Source organism: Ochlerotatus camptorhynchus, unplaced genomic scaffold (assembly GCF_037179485.1).
Source record: "Ochlerotatus camptorhynchus isolate MF236.1 unplaced genomic scaffold, CSIRO-AGI_Acam_v1.1 ptg000008l, whole genome shotgun sequence".
In the NCBI taxonomy this organism is placed as follows: Eukaryota; Metazoa; Arthropoda; class Insecta; order Diptera; family Culicidae; genus Ochlerotatus; species Ochlerotatus camptorhynchus.
Genome location: NW_027040500.1, coordinates 2,745,883 through 2,765,617, shown reverse-complemented (window position 1 = coordinate 2,765,617; position 19,735 = coordinate 2,745,883). Strand labels below are relative to the sequence as shown.

The window sequence follows — 19,735 nt, the reverse complement described above, 5'->3', positions numbered from 1 at the left end:
CTTTATAAACTTATCTAAGGTATCCAATCCGGATACCACAACTTCTTCCCCTTTTAAAATAAAATAAACCTGTTTCATCACACATGGTTATCACAAGATCGACCACGTGCTTTGGTCATGCACCCTACATTGTGTTGCTAGATCCGAGTTATCCGCTTCCCTCAGGGCCCGAGGAAAATAACCTTTACCGTCAGAGACATCTTGGCGAACCGTGATCTCGATTATTTTAATTTAATTTATGTGTTTTTAAAACGGATCGATCTGAGGATTTAGTAGTTAGTGTCATCTTGTGTTCTCTCAAGTTGCTAGGTTCCCATCGGTGTACCCCCATGTTCGCCTTTTTCTCCAGTATGTCGCTTAGTTCTAGATCAAGAGCACATTGCTCGAAAAAAACCTTGTTTTCTCAATTCCTACCCTACCATCCGTTCGTTACAATTTGTTACCCCTAACCTCGCGATAGCCACGAGTAATCGGCGCCCGCTTTGTTAACGTTAGTTTTGAGTAATTTTGTAACCCAAACTATGAATATCGGCTCTGCAAAGCTACGGCAAATGAGCCTGGAAAAATAAACGCATTTAAAAAAAAAGTACCAGAGCTGAGCCAAAAAGTTTAGCACGTATCTTCGGGACCTTCTGGTCTTAGAGTTATCTCCATGGTGGTACTGTTCTTGGGTAGAATTTCTGGATAATTTTTCAGACTGCAGTGAGATGTTCACCGTGCATTTCTTTGGCATTTTTCAAATGAAAATTCGGAAATTTTAAAAATGATTTTCCCAAAAGTTAAAAAAAATATGTAGGTTTGATGAAAATAAAATCCAACCTATTCAACTCATTTTCGCTTCGGACGCCGTGGTGAGCAGGCAGCAAAAGCAGTCGTCTGGCCCGCCGTGGCGGTGTTAAACGTGTCTACGGCCATCGATGTCGTCTACGCTTTGAAGTGACAGACGAACTCTGTACAGCTTCGGAGGTTAAATAATCACCAACTTTGGCAACAAAATGGCTTTTTTCTGGGCCAACAAGCTTATTACAGTAAAAAGTTAGAATAGAATTTATCTGCCTGTTGGTCCATATTCAGAAACACATGCCCCCAGCGACCACATAAAATGCTCTCCAGAGTTGTAATCTTGTAACCAAACTTGGAAGCAGGGGTGCAAGTGATTTTAATCGATTCTCTTCATCAACTTTCTCTTAAAAAAAAATACTTCAGTTTTGGTACGCCTACAAATCAAAAACGGAAAGAGTTAAGATAATATAGATGATTGATCAATTAAAAGAACTAAATTTTCTTCACATTTGTTTCGTGCCCTAGCGGTCCTACGTCAAGCTCCCGTTCATTCCCCTAGGCACGGACCCTTCTACTTTTTTAGTTTCATGCTATGGTATAGCAATATATCTATACTAATTGGATATCTTTCAAGATTCAAAAACGGCGATTGAAATATAAATCTTGCATAGTACAAGTAAACATTTTATTAAGTATGCGTAATAAAAATATATAGAACAACAGTTAAAATATATATATATGTATATATGCTTTTCAATATACGTAAACAGTTTTGAGCATTTGTATTCGGCGTAGCAAACCTATTTTTGTTCTAAAATCGCGCTTGTAAGCTCCATCTGGTCTAAATATTTACACTACGAAACTCCGATTATTATCACAAAATTCATAAATATTGTCAACGAACTCCGTTTCTCTAATATTACGACCGGACGATAAACTGTTTTTCGAAGAACCAGCCGTACTGCTACTGGGAAGAGCCATCGCCCCTAGACCGTACGACGAGGATATTTCGTTCAAGCTGTCTGCTGTGGAACCCGAAGGTGAATAGGACGAGTAGAATCCACGGAACTGTTTGGCCTCCTGTGCTTCCAGCAAAGTTTTCAGGTTATCGATAAGTGGAGATTTCTCCTCTATTTCGGCTTTCGTCTGCAGCAGCTCCTGTTCGATTTCGATGATTTCCTTCGCGCATGTGTCGATCGATTCCTGCAAACGGTCAACGTGAAAATCGAGACCAATGTGCGATCGGTAGATTTGGTTCTCCGCCTGGAATTTGGCACTCTTCAGCTTGAGACGACGAAGTAGCTCGTCTTCCTGTTCCAGCAGTTGCTGCATCTCTTGCATTTTGGTTGAGATTTCTTGGCGTATCAAATCGAACCGGAATGAGGTCCGGTTGAAGGTTCCTTTGCGCAACTCGAGATTTATGTTTTCAAAGTCATCTATTGGTGGCGTTACATCGTCACTCTCGTAGTCCAGCTTACGACGATTTACTTCTCGGCTTCGTAGTGAACCGTATCGCCGTTTGGGACGTAATTTTCGCTTTGGAGTTTTATTATCCGGCGCTGGTTCATATATGGGTTCTTTGGTAAGTTTGTCAATCTCGACCATGGACCCAAAGTTGGGCTTCTTCGGAAGGGTATTCTTGCGCCCCAATGGATTGTTGGTGAAAATTCCGCTATCACTGTCGGAGGTGTGTTCGATCACCAACAAAAGTTCGTCTTCGTTCTTCAAGGCTTCGATTTGATCGGATGATTCGTAAAGTTTTGGTTTCAGCACCTTCGTTTCTTTGTATTTCTTGGCAGTGAACAGTTTGTTCGGAAATGTGCTACGTCGTGATCTATCCTTGCATTTGCACGGCTGGTCACTGCTCTCGTCACTGGGATTGGAGATGTCGTACAGTGTGGTTGCGTCTTCGAGGAAATTTTCCATGATTACCGTCTTGCCGCAGTGTTTCTTTACGTATTTGCGGAATTTCTCCTGGTTGCGTTTTTCGGTTGATTTTTGGCTGAAAGTTGAAGAAAATAGTAATCGTTATCGAGTTGCATTTATACAAAAAAAAATCTTTCAGCGCTAGACCATTTCTGTCAATTTAATTGTGCTTTCCCACGTTGACGAAGTTATTTTTCTAAACTCAAGTAACAACGGTTTTTAAAAATTGTTGTAAACTCAGATTAGATTCAATCTAATGCTTGCAAATGTAGAGCAATATTTAAAAAAATTGTCAGTTACATAAAAACAATGAAATCTCAGTACAACATAATTTGAAAAAAACAGTCAGCCTTATTTAAATTGTAGAATATTGTCATTGTAGTGTGTTCTGTCTGAAGCTATTTTGAAGAAAGTTCGGTAGAAAATTAACGAAGTCGGTGTGAGACTTCTATTAAGTTAACGTAAATTCTTCATCATCATCCTAGTTTATGATTTCAGTTAATCATAACACTTTTCTTTTTTCTGATACTTCGATATTAAGAAACATAGTACAAATCACCATTTGTTACATTCAATTGCGCAGTAGAAATGGTCATTAGACGCGTAAGGAAATCCAGTCAACTTTACCTTATCATCGAGAGGTGATTTTGAATGGCCTCGCCCTGCTTGAGAACTTTCCTCATCATACGGTTGATGAGTCCAATTTTTTCTTTCTGCTTCTTGGATTTATTTTCCTAAATGAAAACGAAACAGATAGAAAAAAAAAAGACGAAACAGACAAGTGATGATTACCCTTTTTTCGGGTGGAATAAATGTCGATGAAGTAAAAGAACAGAATTTCGAAATACCAACCTTGCGCGATTTTGTGCTTTCCATGTTGGCTTTATTGATTTTCAGGCGAAATTGTATCTGCAATTTACACGCAATAGGACGAAAGAAAAAGAAACAACGGTAACATTTTATTATTTGGAATAAAACAATATTTGATGAGGTTCTCTTGGCTATTAATTGGCTGACTCGGAATGGGTTGTGCAGGGCAGTGTCAGGAAGTGGACAAGTAGGTAAGGGGAGAAATAATGGAAACGGCAATGACGAAGCGAGGTCGCTGTAGATTGTAATTCATGTTACACAGGTACCTCATTCTTGGCATCGCCCCACGCGTTCCAGATCGAGAGTATTCGTGTGTCGCCAGTCAGTACTTGTTCCACCTCACGCCATCGTTCCGTTATCACGTAATCGTTGACATCACGTGACACTGCGACATCTAAACCATTATTGTTGTTGCCAAGCCAGAATGAGAAATGGTAAAGAAAAGAAAATGTAATTAATTCTCCTAAATGAGTCATGTTCTGTATGTAGGTATTAGGTTTTTAAAGTACTGATACAAACATGGTACATATATTGGTCGTATACATTCGTATGATTGAGTCACCATCGTGGCGAATGGAATAACGAAATGGAATCAATAAGATAATAATACATTATGGTTTATATAATCGACGAAAACATAAATATTAAGGACCTTAAAACAAATGCAATGTCGTTCTCTTTATTGTTATGATCAAATAGTACGTAAATTTTCTGATAAATGAAAAGCTGTTTTAGTGTAATCGAAATTTTGTGATGAAATATACCAAAGGAGCTTTTCAAAAGCTTTCGCTACGAGTGAGCGGGGCAGGAAATATATAATTATATTTTTTTTTTTTTTATTATAGTCACTTTAACACTCTTGGGTCATTCGTGACTTGTCCGGGGGTGAGATTTGAACTCGTGACTTTGGCGTGAGAGGTAAGGATGTTAACCACTACGCCGGGGTCGCCCCCGGGGCAGGAAATATAGTAAGCCCCCCTCTCTAACTACGCTTATGAGATTGAGCAAATGTTTTTGCCCAAATCGTTGGGTAAGAAACTCAGAAGCTATTTCAGTTTGAAACTTTACTATGAGTGAGAGGGCGTGAGTATAGTAAATTTCCACCGACAAAACCGACAGATGTCGCCCCGCCAGTGGTGGATAAACCAGTTTTGATGTATGGAGATTTTTAGATTCTCGATGAGAAAAATTTCTACACTTAGTTCTTTGTAGTAATAATGACATTATGTAGAAATAATATAACGGACAAAGTGCACCATTATCGATATATTCAATTAAAAGATAATTTCTCCTTACATTCTGAATTCGATTTTTCACCAGCCCATACGATCGAAAGTAGCTTGTCCTCATTCCCTTTTGTTTCCCGGTATCACCTCGATTGCTTGTGATCACCGAACAATAGGTGACGGTGTGAGATGAGTGGCTTTTTGTCACGGTAGTGTGGTGTGTTCTTGATTTAATATATAATATAAACAAGTGCGATCATACAGTGTTTTGGCTTGGTTCTGCAGCAAAATAGAAATTGTATGGAAGAAAAGTTAATCGTACCTAATTATCCCGCAGTTTTAGATTTGGCTAGAGAAAAATAAGCTTGGAAGCTTCGGAAATGTGCTGCTGGACAGTATGTTATCGTAATGTATTGATTTGGTGAGTACGTTTCGTTGAAAATATTCTTACAAATTTATTTTCATTGTTATTGATTTTTGTTTGCTTCCCCTTCGTGTGATGACCGATTAGATTTTGATGTGTTGTCGGAGGCGTACGCGTCCTCCCTAACACGATCATGAGGGCCGTACAGTGGGTCGTGTTTGTTTGTTTTAGGTCAGTAACTCACTTAAGTGTCCGTGAGATATTACAGCGAGAGTCAATTGCGAAAAGGCAAAGTTAAGTAAAATTTGTGCAAAGGTTTGTGGCCTACATGATGATGCGTGATTTTTAAGAGCCTAAGGTCGTATCAGTAGTTGTGATGCAATCCTATGAGGATTGCTATAAAAAAATGGTTTTGGGAATTATGAAATCATTAGAAGATATAATAATATTTAGTACTTGTAATTTACAAGAAGAGGTTGTAAAGTATGCTTTTGACACACAAAACTTGTCAATATTACTTTCAAAGCGTCACAATCAGCGATTTTACGATTCGTGAGCGCTCACTCTGAGTGAACACTTACGAATCATAAAATCGCTGATGTTGACGTTCTGAAAGCGAAATAGACAGTTTTTATGATTAAAACACATACTTTTCAATCTTTCATTGCATCTTACTAGTACAGAATATCCTTATAACATCTAGTGATTTCATTATACCGAAAAATATTTTTTTATAGCAGGTGAGTGGAAGCAACCCTGCTTATGATTTTTTTTCTTCTGTTCGGGACCTAACACTACTGCAACCAGTAAATTGATCTATTGTAGTATATCCCGTGTTCTTAGTTTAGTGCATGTCGTATTACTCCATCACTATTGAGAAATGATGAAGTATTCGTTTTTTTACAGTTGCCACTTTTGAATTTATCGCAAGGAACCGACTCTAATTGAAAGGTCCCGCTATTTATACCCTTCGGAGTGTTGAAACATCCTCCAAAGGCGCGCCCCTTTGTCAGTCAAAATTGGATTCCTTAGCAACAAAATTAAGGTATGACACCGATAATGACCATGTACCAGAACCCTAGTCTTGGTGGAGGCGAACCAGCCTAAGGCTGAAAGCCTCCTTAATAAAGCTAAATAATAATAATAATAATAACCCTAGTCTTAACCACTTCAAACTAGGGAACAACGAATAGAAGATTAGGAATCACATAGATGAAGACAACTAACTCATTTTTTTCCTTGTTTCAAGATCATCCTCGGTAGACAAAGCCAAGTCTTGTCACTATCAACAAGGCATAAAAAGTAACAAGGACTAAGATTTGTTCCTTGGATTACTGAAAAATCCTGTTCCCCTAGTTTGAAGTAGTCAGGTCTAGGAATCGGTGGTAGATCTTACATCCCGTAAAGTACCACGAAAAGGTGATCTACCCACGTTACGGGGCAACCCTGCTTATGATAGTGGCTCGGTTGTCTAGTCCAAAGGTTTTTGCTTTCCAAGCAGAAAACCATGGGTTTTATCCCAGGCTCTTTTTCGTTACTGAATTGATAGGGTATAATTAGCCTTCCAGCCATTCCAAAGATCGCAAGTCTTATTCGCGTCAATTTCGGAAATGAATACATAATATTAAAACTACGATCGCATAGCTTATCAAAGTGAATCCTGATCAGGGCGTCACAATATCAGCTTCAATCGACAAAATCGATGCGACGAGGCGACTGCAAGCTTTATTTTTCCAGCCTTACGTTCTAAGCGTGCTTCTTTTTAATTTTCGTTTCGTGCTAGTAATGATGCGTTAAACACGTTGCATGTAAGAAACCAAACTCTAGAGCTTCGAAAATGTAGAGCATTGATCCTGACCCATCGAATCCACCGTACTATAAAAATATGCATCGTGTGACATTTGTAGCGACGCAGAGGTAAACAAGGTCCCTAAAACAACAAAGGTCACTCTAGTATCTAGAAACCAGAGTTGCGTGCTGTCAACAATGTCAACTGACGTAAGATATTGATCTAGAACTGAATTTCACTTCCGACACTGATATTCGTATGAATATCACTAGGGAAAAGTTGAAAATCTAACTTTTATCTCAATAAATCACCTTTTTTGTATAACTACTGCATTGTTTTAGTATTACTGATGAGTTTTCTAAGAGTCGGCACTCGATTAGCTGGCGTATATAAGAACAATTTGCGGCAGAACATTTAGTGGCAGTGGTATTGATATTCTAACTGTGCGAATTGATATTGACATCAGGTGGCTTGTGAAATTCAGCATTTTTTAGGTATTGATATTGATATTTTGCAGCACTGCTAGAAACTATTGATATGTGCAGTCAGCCTGAGCTGATCCAAATCCACCACGAGTTGATTTACTAGCCGCAGTGCACCTAGAGTCGAAAATTCAGCTAACATAAAAATTATGAAATTATTTTAAAAGCATTCTGACATCACAGAAATTGTTCATGCGGGGAAATATTACAAATTTAGTATGCTTTTCATGGAAATCTGTAATAGAAAGCTACATTTCTCGGTTGGGTGTGGTAGTTCTTACACAAGATTGTAGCGATTTTCCAATCTATATCTATATATTTCTGTCTGTCTGTCTGACCCTTATAGACTCTGAAACTACTGAACCGATGGCGAGAAAATTTGTATGCAGGGGTTTTTGGGGCCGGGAAAGGTTCTTATGATGGTTCGAGACCCCTCCCTCCTCTGTGAGGGGGGCTTCAATACAAATGAAACAGAAAAATATAGCATGCTTTTTTGAATCGGCGCATAAACTCAAGCTAATATTGAATCCCGAGCAAGGTCGGGCACACTCAGCTAGTAATCTATATTTTTGCGAGATGATTTTCTGATTCCGAATGTTCTGACGCCATTCGTCAAGGAGATGATGATCGAGTGATATATGTTGTCCGAGCTTCGAGCATCAAATACATCAAGATCAGGATCAAGATAGATGGTAAAACGGTATATATTTTTTATCTCTGCAAATTATTTGAACCGGTACAATACGAAAGAAACTTATTCGAAGCCTATTTAAACGTAGTCAAGATAAACTAAAACTATCAGAGAGCATTCGACAGTGAGCATGCATAAGGGCGTTTACGCGATGATCGATTCTCTTCATCGATTTTCTCTTTGCATTGCTACAGCTAAGCGATACAATTTTCTAGTATTTATTCAATGCAGAGTTCTAACAGGTTGTATTGGTTAATTGGCTATATATAAATATATAAGCAACAGCAAACGTAACGTAAACTAAATATATTAGCAACAGCAAACGTACTGAGAAACTTTAAATCTAGCGAGCTATTAACAAAAGAGAAAATCGACGAAGAGATTTGACCATCGCGTTTACGCTCTTATGCATGCTCACTGTCGAATTGATCAATTGAGGGGGTTAGGCCCACGCACATTAGACCTGGATCGGACGCGTTGCGACAAAGTGACAGCTAAATCTATTGTCTAACTGTCAAATTTACGTCAACGCAACGCAAACGGATCTAATGTGGGTGGCCCTTTAGAAGGAAAGGGGTGTAAGTGATTTGGATCGATTCTCTTCATCGACTTTCTCTTTCGTTAATAATTCAGCTACAAACACATTCCTTGATTCATGTGCCTCCTTTATCAAACTATGTGGTAGAAATAGCGCAAAAGCTGTTATAAAGCCGGGCTATCAAAAGAGAAAGTCGACGAAGAGAATCGATCAAAGTCATTTACACCTCTTTAATTCTAACCCCCTCAATTTAGATAGTCAAGTTTTGAACCCACCACGGCATGCTGTCGGCGCTACTGTATATGGACGATCAAATGTAAAATACTGTGGTAGCCACAGCATAGTTCTGTCAAAACTTCATTGATCTATTCTGACATTTCCATGGGTTCAAAGCCCTCTTAATGAAGAGCTCCCATCTGACACTAATTCGGTGTTTTAATTCACTGTTATTCACGATGAAAATTAGGCATTAGGTCCTTAAAAACATTGATCGATTCTCTTCGTTGACTTTCACTTTAGTGAGTAACTTGAGCACATAACCGTTTCTTGTTATGTTTATCGTATTACATGCTAGATAAACGCGCCTTTCATCGATTTGTGTGCTGAAAATACCTGGGAATGTCTTTACATGGCCGTGGAGATACAAAGAGAAAGTCGACGAACAAAATCTGTCAATGTTACTTAGGACCTAATGCAATGTTCAGCTTGAATTGTTTTAAAGAATCTCAGATCCACTATTTTTTTTAATTGAGCCTTATCGGATAATCAAATTGAAAAAAAAAATATAAATAATTTTCATTAATAAATCTCTTGGTAGCATAATTAATGTACTCTACTGCCTACTTGATATAAAAGGCTATTGATATCGGTCAAATTTTTGGCTAGTAAATGAGAGGTTTTTTTTTCAAACATTTTTCCATAATAACTTTAAAATTCGCCCGCAAGACGCATCAAAATTCGCTCAAATTTGGCAAAGTTGTTGGGGGTCTCAGTACAAATCGAAAGAGCAGCGGGACTGAGCATTGTAGTCTACCATACAAAATTGAACCTCCCTATTGCTCACACACCCTTGGCAAAATCAGGTTTTAACTGAATGATCTTACATTTGAGTAAGGTTGATCAGGACCCAATTTGGAATCGTTTAAGCCCTGTGGAGGGACAATTTTGAATCTTGTAGATCCATCCGTGTCCTCAGATAGTCAAGTCAGTTAACGCACGGTATTATCAAGCCAGAGGTGGTGGGTTCGTTTCCCGGTCTAGTCTAGACAATATTAATGGTTGAACAATTCCTTGACTTCCCTGGGAATATAGTGAATTTGTGCTTGCCACACAATTCATGTAATTTTGGCATAGAATGCTCACAATAAATAACTGTTAAAATGCTTGAAAGAACACTAAGAGCTGGTAAAATGCTCTCAAAAGAATCGGAAAAAGTCTAGAAGAATAAGAAGTGGAAGCATATAAAATCTAACATTTTTTATGTTCGGCAAACAGTGTTCGTTAATTTGACCCACATGCCCGAACTCGGGCTTACCTTTCTGGTAATTCTCATTCTGCAGCTCATCGTCGATCAGCGCCTGAATAATGTTGTTGCAAGTTGTGGCATCGTTGATTCCAGCCACGAACCTTGGCTCACCTCGGATCCAAATGGGAACCTCGATTTCGTCATCGGATGCTGTTCCTCCTTCGTGATTGTTGGCACTTCCTAGTTCCATCATAGGTATTTCCTCCTCATCCGTATCGTTGGCCGAGTCACGGTAGTAGGTAATTGGGTTCCGCTGAAAAGCAACAGAAATAAATAAAAACTAAATAAATTACTCCAATGTCCGAATAATTGTATGCACAACAATTTCCCGACGAGCCTGACTTGAGATCGGAATAATAAACCAATAAGATTCAATAACCATACTGCCCACATAGTAACAATTGAAACAATGACCATTACGGCATCCAGCAATAACTTTGAAGCAGCGCGGAACGCTACGCGCTACATTTATCTAATATTTTTGATTTACATCACAGAGAAAGCTCACCGAAAAGCCCTGCTATGGAAATTAAGCAGCCAACATTTTGATAATTATTGTTGCTTCCACCCGCACTTGTTCGCTACTTTGGAGGCTGTCATCGACCGGTACGACGACGACGACGAAGCACAAGTCATAAGAGAGACCAGTATAATGAGACATGGTGCAATAGAGGAGAAGAGTCTCATCTGGTGCACTTGAACGGCAGCACGCGTAATACCACATGCCTAATTTGATCTTCCACACAAAAATTGAAGGCTCTTAATTGTTGTAATAAAAAAAATAACGACCTTGGATGCTAAATGGCATGTTTGGGAAAATAATGCGGCGAGATGATGCTCCAGCTGTGCGACGATGATTTCGGATGTTGGGCGGGTGTACAACAGAACTTGAGTCGATGATGACGATGATGATGATGATCGCGACACTGGAGATTTATGCGCGCATAGCGTTGTGGATGTGCCTGCTGCAGCTTTTCAGCCTTCTCAATCAATTTGAATAGGTGTGAAACGATAGATGAGAAGTCTAGATGGGTGGTGTGTTGTATTTGGGGAGATAGTTCCATTAGCACATGTGGCCGTGATGTTCGACGAATGGATCCTCAAGTGGGTAGTTCATTTTTCAATTGAGTGGGTGTTTATTAAGTGCTGGGCGCAACTATTGAATACATTATAATTCAATATTTTTTGCCTCATTGAAGCATCGATGCATCCTAATCTCTTAAAAGATGTTTGACTTTACTATTACTACAATGGTGGACCCATTCGGGTTTCATCATCGTAAACATCAATTTTGTAAGCCTCTGGCTTGCATAAGCCTTTGGACTTTCTACTTAGCTATAGGGGAAATGCAATAATTTTTCCGGCGGACCATGACCATCTCCCCGTCTACTAACATCAAATCTATGATCGCTTAGTGCAGTGAAAAGCGATTAGTGAATAGCGCTTTGCCTGTTATCATTCGGGCAATCAAAGCTATTAATTTACTTCTCTCCTACTCCCGCACCCCAAATGGGTGGAGCTGGTGGTGGTGTCAGAAAAGACCTACAAAGCAATACGAAAGTGCGCGACAGGCTTCGTTCGAGTGGTCGCGGAAAAATGGCACTAAATCTACGGTTGTAAAAGTTTACTGCTTTTCGACCTGGTTCCATCATCATCATCATCATCTGACAGTCAGCATTGCTATTCCAGTTAGCGGACAGCAGAAGATCCATCAAGCAGAAAGAGTAAACCTTCTCTTTCATTAATTTTCACCAGCTACCAGTGTCGTAGCTAGAGGGTTCGTGGTGATAGTTGCGACGAAAATTCAGATTTTTTGTTGTTCTTATCTAAAATGTACAGATTCGAATATTTTATAATGTTACATTATAAATGTGTGCCTCAGGGTGGGTCAAGTTTGTATAGTGGATCACTTGATCTAAAGTAAAAAGTGAATAACTTTTTACACAAAAGTCGGTTCGATTTCTGATCTTGGACAAAGTTATTCTAGATAGGTTTCCCAATATAAGTCTCAGGTTGGTCAAGAATGGTTTCGTTCCGTTTCTTAAAGTTCTCCCGCAAATTCCAGGGCTGTTACGATTTTGCGTTTCACGCATTTTTATAGCTCTGTGGCACAGATTTCACGGAAAAAATTTCAATGAGAATGAAACCATTGTTATTATTGTGTTTTTCAATTATCAATTCACATTTCATTCAAGTGGTCATAATAAATATTTAAAATTTGATACATGAAACGTTCATAGGACTTTAAGCTCTATGAATAGTGAAAGGTGAATGGAAGATTCGTCAATATTACTATGTCCTGCCTCACAATATCTTGCTTTTCAAAAATTACTAAAACTTTGAAAAATTCCGGGGTTATCGAAACCTCAGAATACAAACCTACAAACCCGAAGAAATGAAAGATATTTGTCATTCTAGGGACTACTTATAGAGATTCTTGCACTAGAGCTCCAGAAACCCCGCGGTGGCAGACAGTCTAAAAAGGTTTGAGCCTCGTGCGTATTACGAATATAGAGGACTGAATTTAACAATTGATAACATAAATTGAACTTTGAAGCTTATTCGGAAGATGCTTTGAATTAGTAGTAAGTTTTAAGGCTGAATGTCGGGGCCACGTGAGCAGACTCTGCCTCCCGGACGGTTATACGTGTGTGAGTGGTGGTTTCCTCGCTTTCCGAGAAGGTTTAGAATCGAGAAAGAAAACATGATTCATCATGTTTGCAAGCAACAGAAGATTTGACGCTATCTGCGTTGTTTGATTTTTTCTACCGGTCCAGAAATTTGTGACATCGCGAGCGATAATTAAAATTTAAGTTTATTTACTCGGTGATGATGTTGGTTCACTCGCAACTATTTTGAAAAAATTAAGTGTTTTGAACAAAACTGCTTCTGAACGTGTTTCGTAGTTGGGTGTGGTGAAATTCGTGCATTCCCGGTTGATTTTGGAAATCCGTATCACAAAATTGCCCACCGATTCCTTTTTTTGCCGTTCGACGACGACGGGTGTGCTTTCGCGAGAGTGACGTTTATTTGATCCGTTTCTTTGCACGGGTGTTTTTTTTGTAACTAGCGTAAGTGTGCCTGCGATTTGCATTGAGTGTCGGAGATTGTAAGTAATCTGAAGGATGTCTCGCTGGATACGCCCAAGACTGGACGGGCAGTAGCTGGTGGCCGTGAACGGTTCCTGGGGAAAGCACTAGATGCGACCCCCTCCCAGATGACCATGACAATACAGGAAGTATTGGTATTGGAAGGTAATTGCTATTAGATATTTTGCAAACAGTGACAGATAGTGGACATGAAGAACCAGTGGAGGTGCCGGGCAAAGGTGTTTATCCTAGACAAATAGTAAGTTACAAATTTGCTGTTGTCGTTGTCGTAGGCGCCGTCGTAGTCGCTGTCGTAATCGCCGTCGTAGTCGTAGGCAGTACCGTTAGTATATTTGAAATTAACCACCAACCGCTGAAAATATGAATTATCGCGTATTTCTGTTGTTCATTATATGCCAAGTAAAATTCGAAAACGTAATTTCAACTAGGTCTTAAACAATCGTCACGTCGGTCATAGCTTGTTATGATTACCTGAACCATGCGTAAAGAAAAAATCGAAACATTTAACGTCGCGTGAAAATGGATCTTAATAAAGGCCTCTTTAGTAGCTTTTAGTTTAAGAATTTCAAAGATCGTCGGTTGCAGTGGCTTGCTTACTGAGCAGAAAAACGTGGTCCTAGATCCTTTCATATTAAAAATGTATGGTTATTTTGTAAAACTTTTCGTTGTCGTCGGGGCCGGGTCTGAATAGTCATAAAAACTTGAGTAACGCTATAATGTGATATGAGGGGCTTGGTGGCCTTAGCACAACCGGTTTTGCTTACTGAGCAGAACATCATGAGTCTAATCTTAAGCCCATCCACATTCAAGATTCGTCAATCGTTTTATTTGTTAACATGACTACATGGTAATAACAGCAACTCGATGATTAAAAAGGAGCTCGTCTGCCTAGTGGCAAACGTTGCCGGCGTCGGTGGTGTAGTGGTAAGCGTGACTGCTTTCTAACACCCCGATGGGTCTGGGTTCAATCCCAGCCGAGGTCGGTGGGATTTTTCTGAGGCATAAAAATCTCTGGTCACGTCTTCCTTCGGAAGGGAAGTAAAGCCGTTGGTCCCGGCCCAATGTGTGTTGAATGGGTGCGATATCCTACGCAGGTGTGAAAGCTGCCTTCCTGCACATTCGATTGTCGTCAATGGATGGCAATCGATGTCCGTCGGTGATTGGCACTAGATTGCGGAACAGAGACCGACGTTAAATAAAAAAAAAAAAACATAGTGGCAAACGTTTTTGCTTACTGAGCAGAAGACCTTGGGTTCAATCCCAAGTTCCTTCGCGTTATATGATTGTTAGGACATCAATTCAGCTTATCGTTTACCAAAACGAACCCTGCTGCAAACCCAACCCTATTACCACAAACGAAGTGACAGACGACTAATTGGCGAAGAAATCAATTAAAATAATGTGGTTCGCTGTAATAGAATTTTCTTAGAAGATTGTGCCATCATCCACCAGATGGGATAGTATTTTTGTTTTGGTTTTGCACAAAGTTGATTTTGTGTACAATGATTCTTTAACAGTGTGCAAAGAGTGCGTATCATTTTGTTATTTTTTTATGCATTTCAGTTTTGAGTAGAGTGAAAGAGATAGAACCAAAACATTCTAGTACATTTGGTGAAAATGCTAGTTCAATCCAGTAGTAGTGTTGCCATGTGGTACAATCTACTAGTAGTGGTGTTGCCATGTGGTACACTGAAAAATTGCAATAGCAGGTTAGTCACCAAAGTTTTCGAGCCGCTCCGTCTGTCACTTCGTTTGTGCTATTACCCAATATCCCAGTGATTCCTCGTGGAAGTGCAGAGGTGTTTTCGGCTTCCATCAAAGCGAGTGTCACGTCAACACATTCCTACCCCTTCCTTTCTTGACCTGTGTTCGGGCGCGGCCGGCGCTGGTATTGCCTAGTTTGAGATCACCAGTTTTTACACATTGAGGATGATTGCTAGTCCCAAGCATCGTCTATTGGTTCTCTGTGTAATTACAGCTGGTCTGGCAATAACAGAGTAGCAACCGTGGGCGGTCAATCATGCTCATGCTCATGCTCATGCTACACAGTTTGAAAAAATAGTGTAAATTTCCGTGTTCCAGAAGTACCTTGCTCTTTGAACTTAAAGTTTTGTTAGCCTCGACGGCTCCTGGAAGCAGTCTTCACGAAAACATGTACCATGTTGAGGTTGTGTTAAAAAATCAAAGCGAATGTTCAGCTTGAACTTACGTTGTATCTTGTTAACATGTATATTTCATACAATGCACTCGGGTGTATCGATGGTCACAAGTGGATTCGCAGAAGTTTCTCCACGGGTACATTGCACGGAGCAAAATAATAAAATTATAAAATAAAAAAAAAAAAAACTTAGCTGACCGGGAGGACCGTACCAAGAATCTTGCGATTATCAGGGCTGCGTTTTGGCCACTCATCTATTTTAATGCCCGGGTAACGAAAAGGTTTAGCGCTCATAGTAGGTACGGTAGCTAATTCGTCTGGTGTATCCGAAATTAAAGCACCGATAACCCGGCATGACACTTAATTCTGACTTATGCCCGAAAATCGTAAACGGGCGATTTAAATGTGCAGTGATCCGAACTGTCAAAATCATAGGATTTTTTTATCTAGATATAAATAATTTGTCCAGAATAGATCAGACACGAAACAATTCATAACTTTTGCATGCGAATTCATGGCTTAGCTAAAGTGAACACGGAGCCAAATGTCAGTAGTGTGCTTTGGTAAGAAATTCTTATTGTTTTTGCTATGGTCATACATGTCGGTTTGTCGGTGATTAAAGCATTGCCGTGAATTATACAAGCTGGCCTTTCGGAAAATTCATAAACATTACCAAGTTATGAAGCTGAGAGCTCAGAGATCGGTTCTAAAACGATATGAATAGTAGAGTATGGAGTTCCAGGGCAACATTAAAAGTGGTCATGACCAGTGATGGAAAAGTTCGCAAATCTCACTAAAACTCGTGAATTTTCCCTTCGTGAACTTGAAATACCGTGAACTTTCCCTATTTTTTCCTATACTATTTTTCAGAATTAAGAAGCTATGAGGTGTTATAATGAAAATTAGTATTTGTAAGATGCAACAAGAGGATGTAAAGTTTGTGTATGACACATGAAGACTGTCAATTTCGCTTTCAGAGGGTCACAATTAGCGATTTTATTATCGCTGAGTGCTCACTCATCGCGAGGGTTCAGTGATCATAAAAGAAGTTTTTGTGAGCCATACACAAATTTACATCCTCTTCTTGCATCTTACAAATATAAATTATCATTATATTATCTCACATCCATCTGCATATACCAAGCGTAACTAGGCAAAGCTTTTATATTGTTCCCATTTCATCATCCGGCATCTATATTGATCTGGTTTAAGACAAAAATGCAGCAGTAAGAAGAAGGCAAAATTATGTTAAAGCATATTTAACATTTTCGTGTTTCTTCCTAAGAAATCGAGTTATCCCACCGAATGTTTTCACAAAGGTTTCGAATAACTGTAGGGTGCAGTGCTGCAAAATCTCGACTATACATGGTGATATTCAAAATTTTGCTTTGGTCACTCATTTGAGCTAACAGTCATTGTCAAGGCAAACCATGTCAATTGTCAGTGACAATGCTGTCAGTGACGAACATGTGCAGATTCTTTAATTAACTAAACTTGTAACGTAGCAAAAAACTTACATGGAGCCGTTAAAGTGAACAAGTATCTACCCAACAAACAATTTTAGCTGCAGATAAGCTTATACAGGCAAAAAATAGCTGTATAAGCCAATTTTTGGCTGTATAAGCTAATCTGCAGCTAAAATTGTTAGTTGGGTACTTCCTGAACTGCTTGGATAACAATAATGTGACACATAATGGACGAAATTAAACGTTTTGGTGCCAGGTGAATCTTTGCCATTGACGAGAAAATGAATGAGATTTTGGCAAAGGTTTTTTGGAGGATCCATTTTATCAAAGACTACGTGATAAACAGTTTTGTCAATATCGTGCGAAAGTTTGTTAATGACATGGACAAATCTCAGCACTGGTAGGGTGAACAACAGTACTGAAAATGGTCACCATCACTGCATCGTCTTCAAACGACGTGCGACAAAACAAAAACTGTTTCACAAGTGCTTCATTCACGGCTGATAAACAGTCTGTCAAGACAGGAAATATTATGTCACTACGGTTTTCGTTTTGGACACTCATCCTGCATTTTTATAATACTGGTTTGTTCCAACAAACCAACAAACAAATCAACATGATCAATGCAATAGGTCCTAACTACATTGATTGATTCTCTCGATGATTTTTTTTGGTTTCCGCAATTATCTAGCCACTAATTCGACAAACACAGCCATAGGCGTTTTTGTAGCCAAGTTAGTAACGAAAGAAAAAATCGATGAAGAGAATCGATCAATTTAGATAAACCCTTATGCATTGTTTGGGTTGAAATGTTGTTACTGAAACCAGAAACAATACAACATAGAATTGAAAAAGCGAGTACAAACGCTTTCCGATAAGTAATTGATCTGAATGGTTTTCCTAAAACCATCTTGATATTTCAACTATTATTTTTAGGTGAAATGTATTTTAATTGGAGATCAAAATTGAACTCTCTTGGTTGCCAGGTGCTGAAGTCGTCTCCCTGGTACTCGATTTCCATCGGCTATTAATCACCATTTTTTTTCCTTGATTTGTTTTTCGTCGATCTTGTTTTCCCATACTTAGTACCAATGCTACTGACGCCAGGGAGGCAGCTCTCACACCTGGACCCTACCTATCGACCCATCAACTCATGGACCGGGAACCAACGGCTTTACTCCCCAGGCATGATCAGAGATTTTATACCTCAGAAAATCCCGACGGCACCGACTGGTATCAAACCCAGGTCCTTTGGGATGAGAGACAATCACGCTTACCACTACACCACCGGCGTCGCTATTAATCACCAATTTGCAATCAGAACACTTTCGTTATTAGGATTAGAATTATATAGAAGGATTGTAATAATGCTAATAATAATAAAGAGTTCCCACATGAACAAAGTCCAAACGAAGTATTAAATAACATGAAAGTATTCGCCAGGTATGTTGCTATGACGTAGTGAACGATGGTTTTTAGATCCTGGAAAGACGAGTTATTTTTGGACTTTTGTAAGGAATACAACATATGGTTATTATTTAAAATTATCATTTTGTTTTATCAGGATTATTAGATTATTTTTTATTAGAATATTCCTCGTTGAGTTCATACTGACCAAGGATACCAGCTTGTGCTTCTCATCGACTGCGATTATTGTTCAGAGTTTGCTTGTTACTCTCGAAATGTGAATTTTCAATCTGGACATTTTGATATTCACAGCATTTGCGTGATCCAATAAGCTTTTTTTACCATCCTTCGTCCAGAAGCGTATCATCAAATTCCCAGAATGGAAATATACAGAACCACTGTCGGGGTCAATGACACAGTAATATTTATAGCCGGTGATCCTGCAGTACTCCTGCGCTATGGCCAAAAAAATTTTTAGCCTCTTCCTTTGATGAAGAAAGATACAAGGGAACGGCGCCGGTGGTGTAGTGGTAAGCGTGATAACCTCTCATCCCAGTAGGCCTGGGTTCAATCCCAGTCGGCGCCGCCGGGATGTTCTGAGGCATAACATCTCTGATCACGCCTTCCTTCGGATGGGAAGTAAAGCCGTTGGTCCCCGGTTCATGAGTTGATGGGTCGATAGGTAGGGTCCAGGTGTGGGAGCTGCCTTCCTGGCACGTCGGTAGCATTGGTGCTCAGCACGGAAAACAAGATCGGCGGAAAAAACAAACCAAAAGGAAAAAAAAAGATACATGGAATCACTGTTTTCGTCGTTAGATATCCAGTAAGTAAAACAAACGACAACCACAACTATGAGGAAAAACATGTTGCTCATTGAAGAAAAATAACAGTCTGCGACAATCTCAACGTGTAACAAACAATTTACAGGACTACTTTATCTATGAAAGCGTATTGACGAAGCAAAGCAACGTACGTTGCGTCGCATCAATTTTCGTCAATTAGAATCGGGAAATGTTGCACGTTAGTTGTCATATGCCATTGAAATATTTCAACACTGGACTACAAACTAGGCAATTAGAGGGTGCATTCGATAAAAATGACACACGCATAAAGCTGTAACCTTTTAACTATTATACCAAATGACTTGAAATTGGACAGAGATCTTGGAAAATTCGAAAAGCCCCAGAGTGTTGAAGATTGTTTCAGAGATCATTCTGAGTTCAATCTATCACTTTTCAAAATTCAGCCTAATGACCAGATCGGTCTAATCATTTTAGGCCTAGTGGCCTTCGGTCTACTGGCCCCATATACACCCAAAAATACAAACAATTTGATATGCAAGAGAGCAAGGCAGGCCAAACCATAGGAACCCTTAGCTTAATCCCAGCTACATCACTGTT

General features: G+C 39.4%; 1 protein-coding gene across 1 annotated transcript in view; it reads right to left on the bottom strand.

Annotated features, from left to right (window-relative positions):
* Nucleotides 1–1,432: 1,432 nt before the first annotated feature.
* Nucleotides 1,433–19,735, bottom strand: part of meru — a 51,298-nt gene continuing 32,995 nt past the window's right edge. Inside the window, exons 3-7 of the mRNA XM_065218120.1 lie at nucleotides 10,204–10,447; nucleotides 3,846–3,973; nucleotides 3,562–3,618; nucleotides 3,337–3,443; nucleotides 1,433–2,785 (exon numbers count right to left, since the gene is read on the bottom strand). Of these exons, the coding sequence (XP_065074192.1) occupies nucleotides 1,633–2,785; nucleotides 3,337–3,443; nucleotides 3,562–3,618; nucleotides 3,846–3,973; nucleotides 10,204–10,447 (1,689 nt within the window). The 3' untranslated portion in view covers nucleotides 1,433–1,632. The remainder of the gene's footprint in view (nucleotides 2,786–3,336; nucleotides 3,444–3,561; nucleotides 3,619–3,845; nucleotides 3,974–10,203; nucleotides 10,448–19,735) is intronic.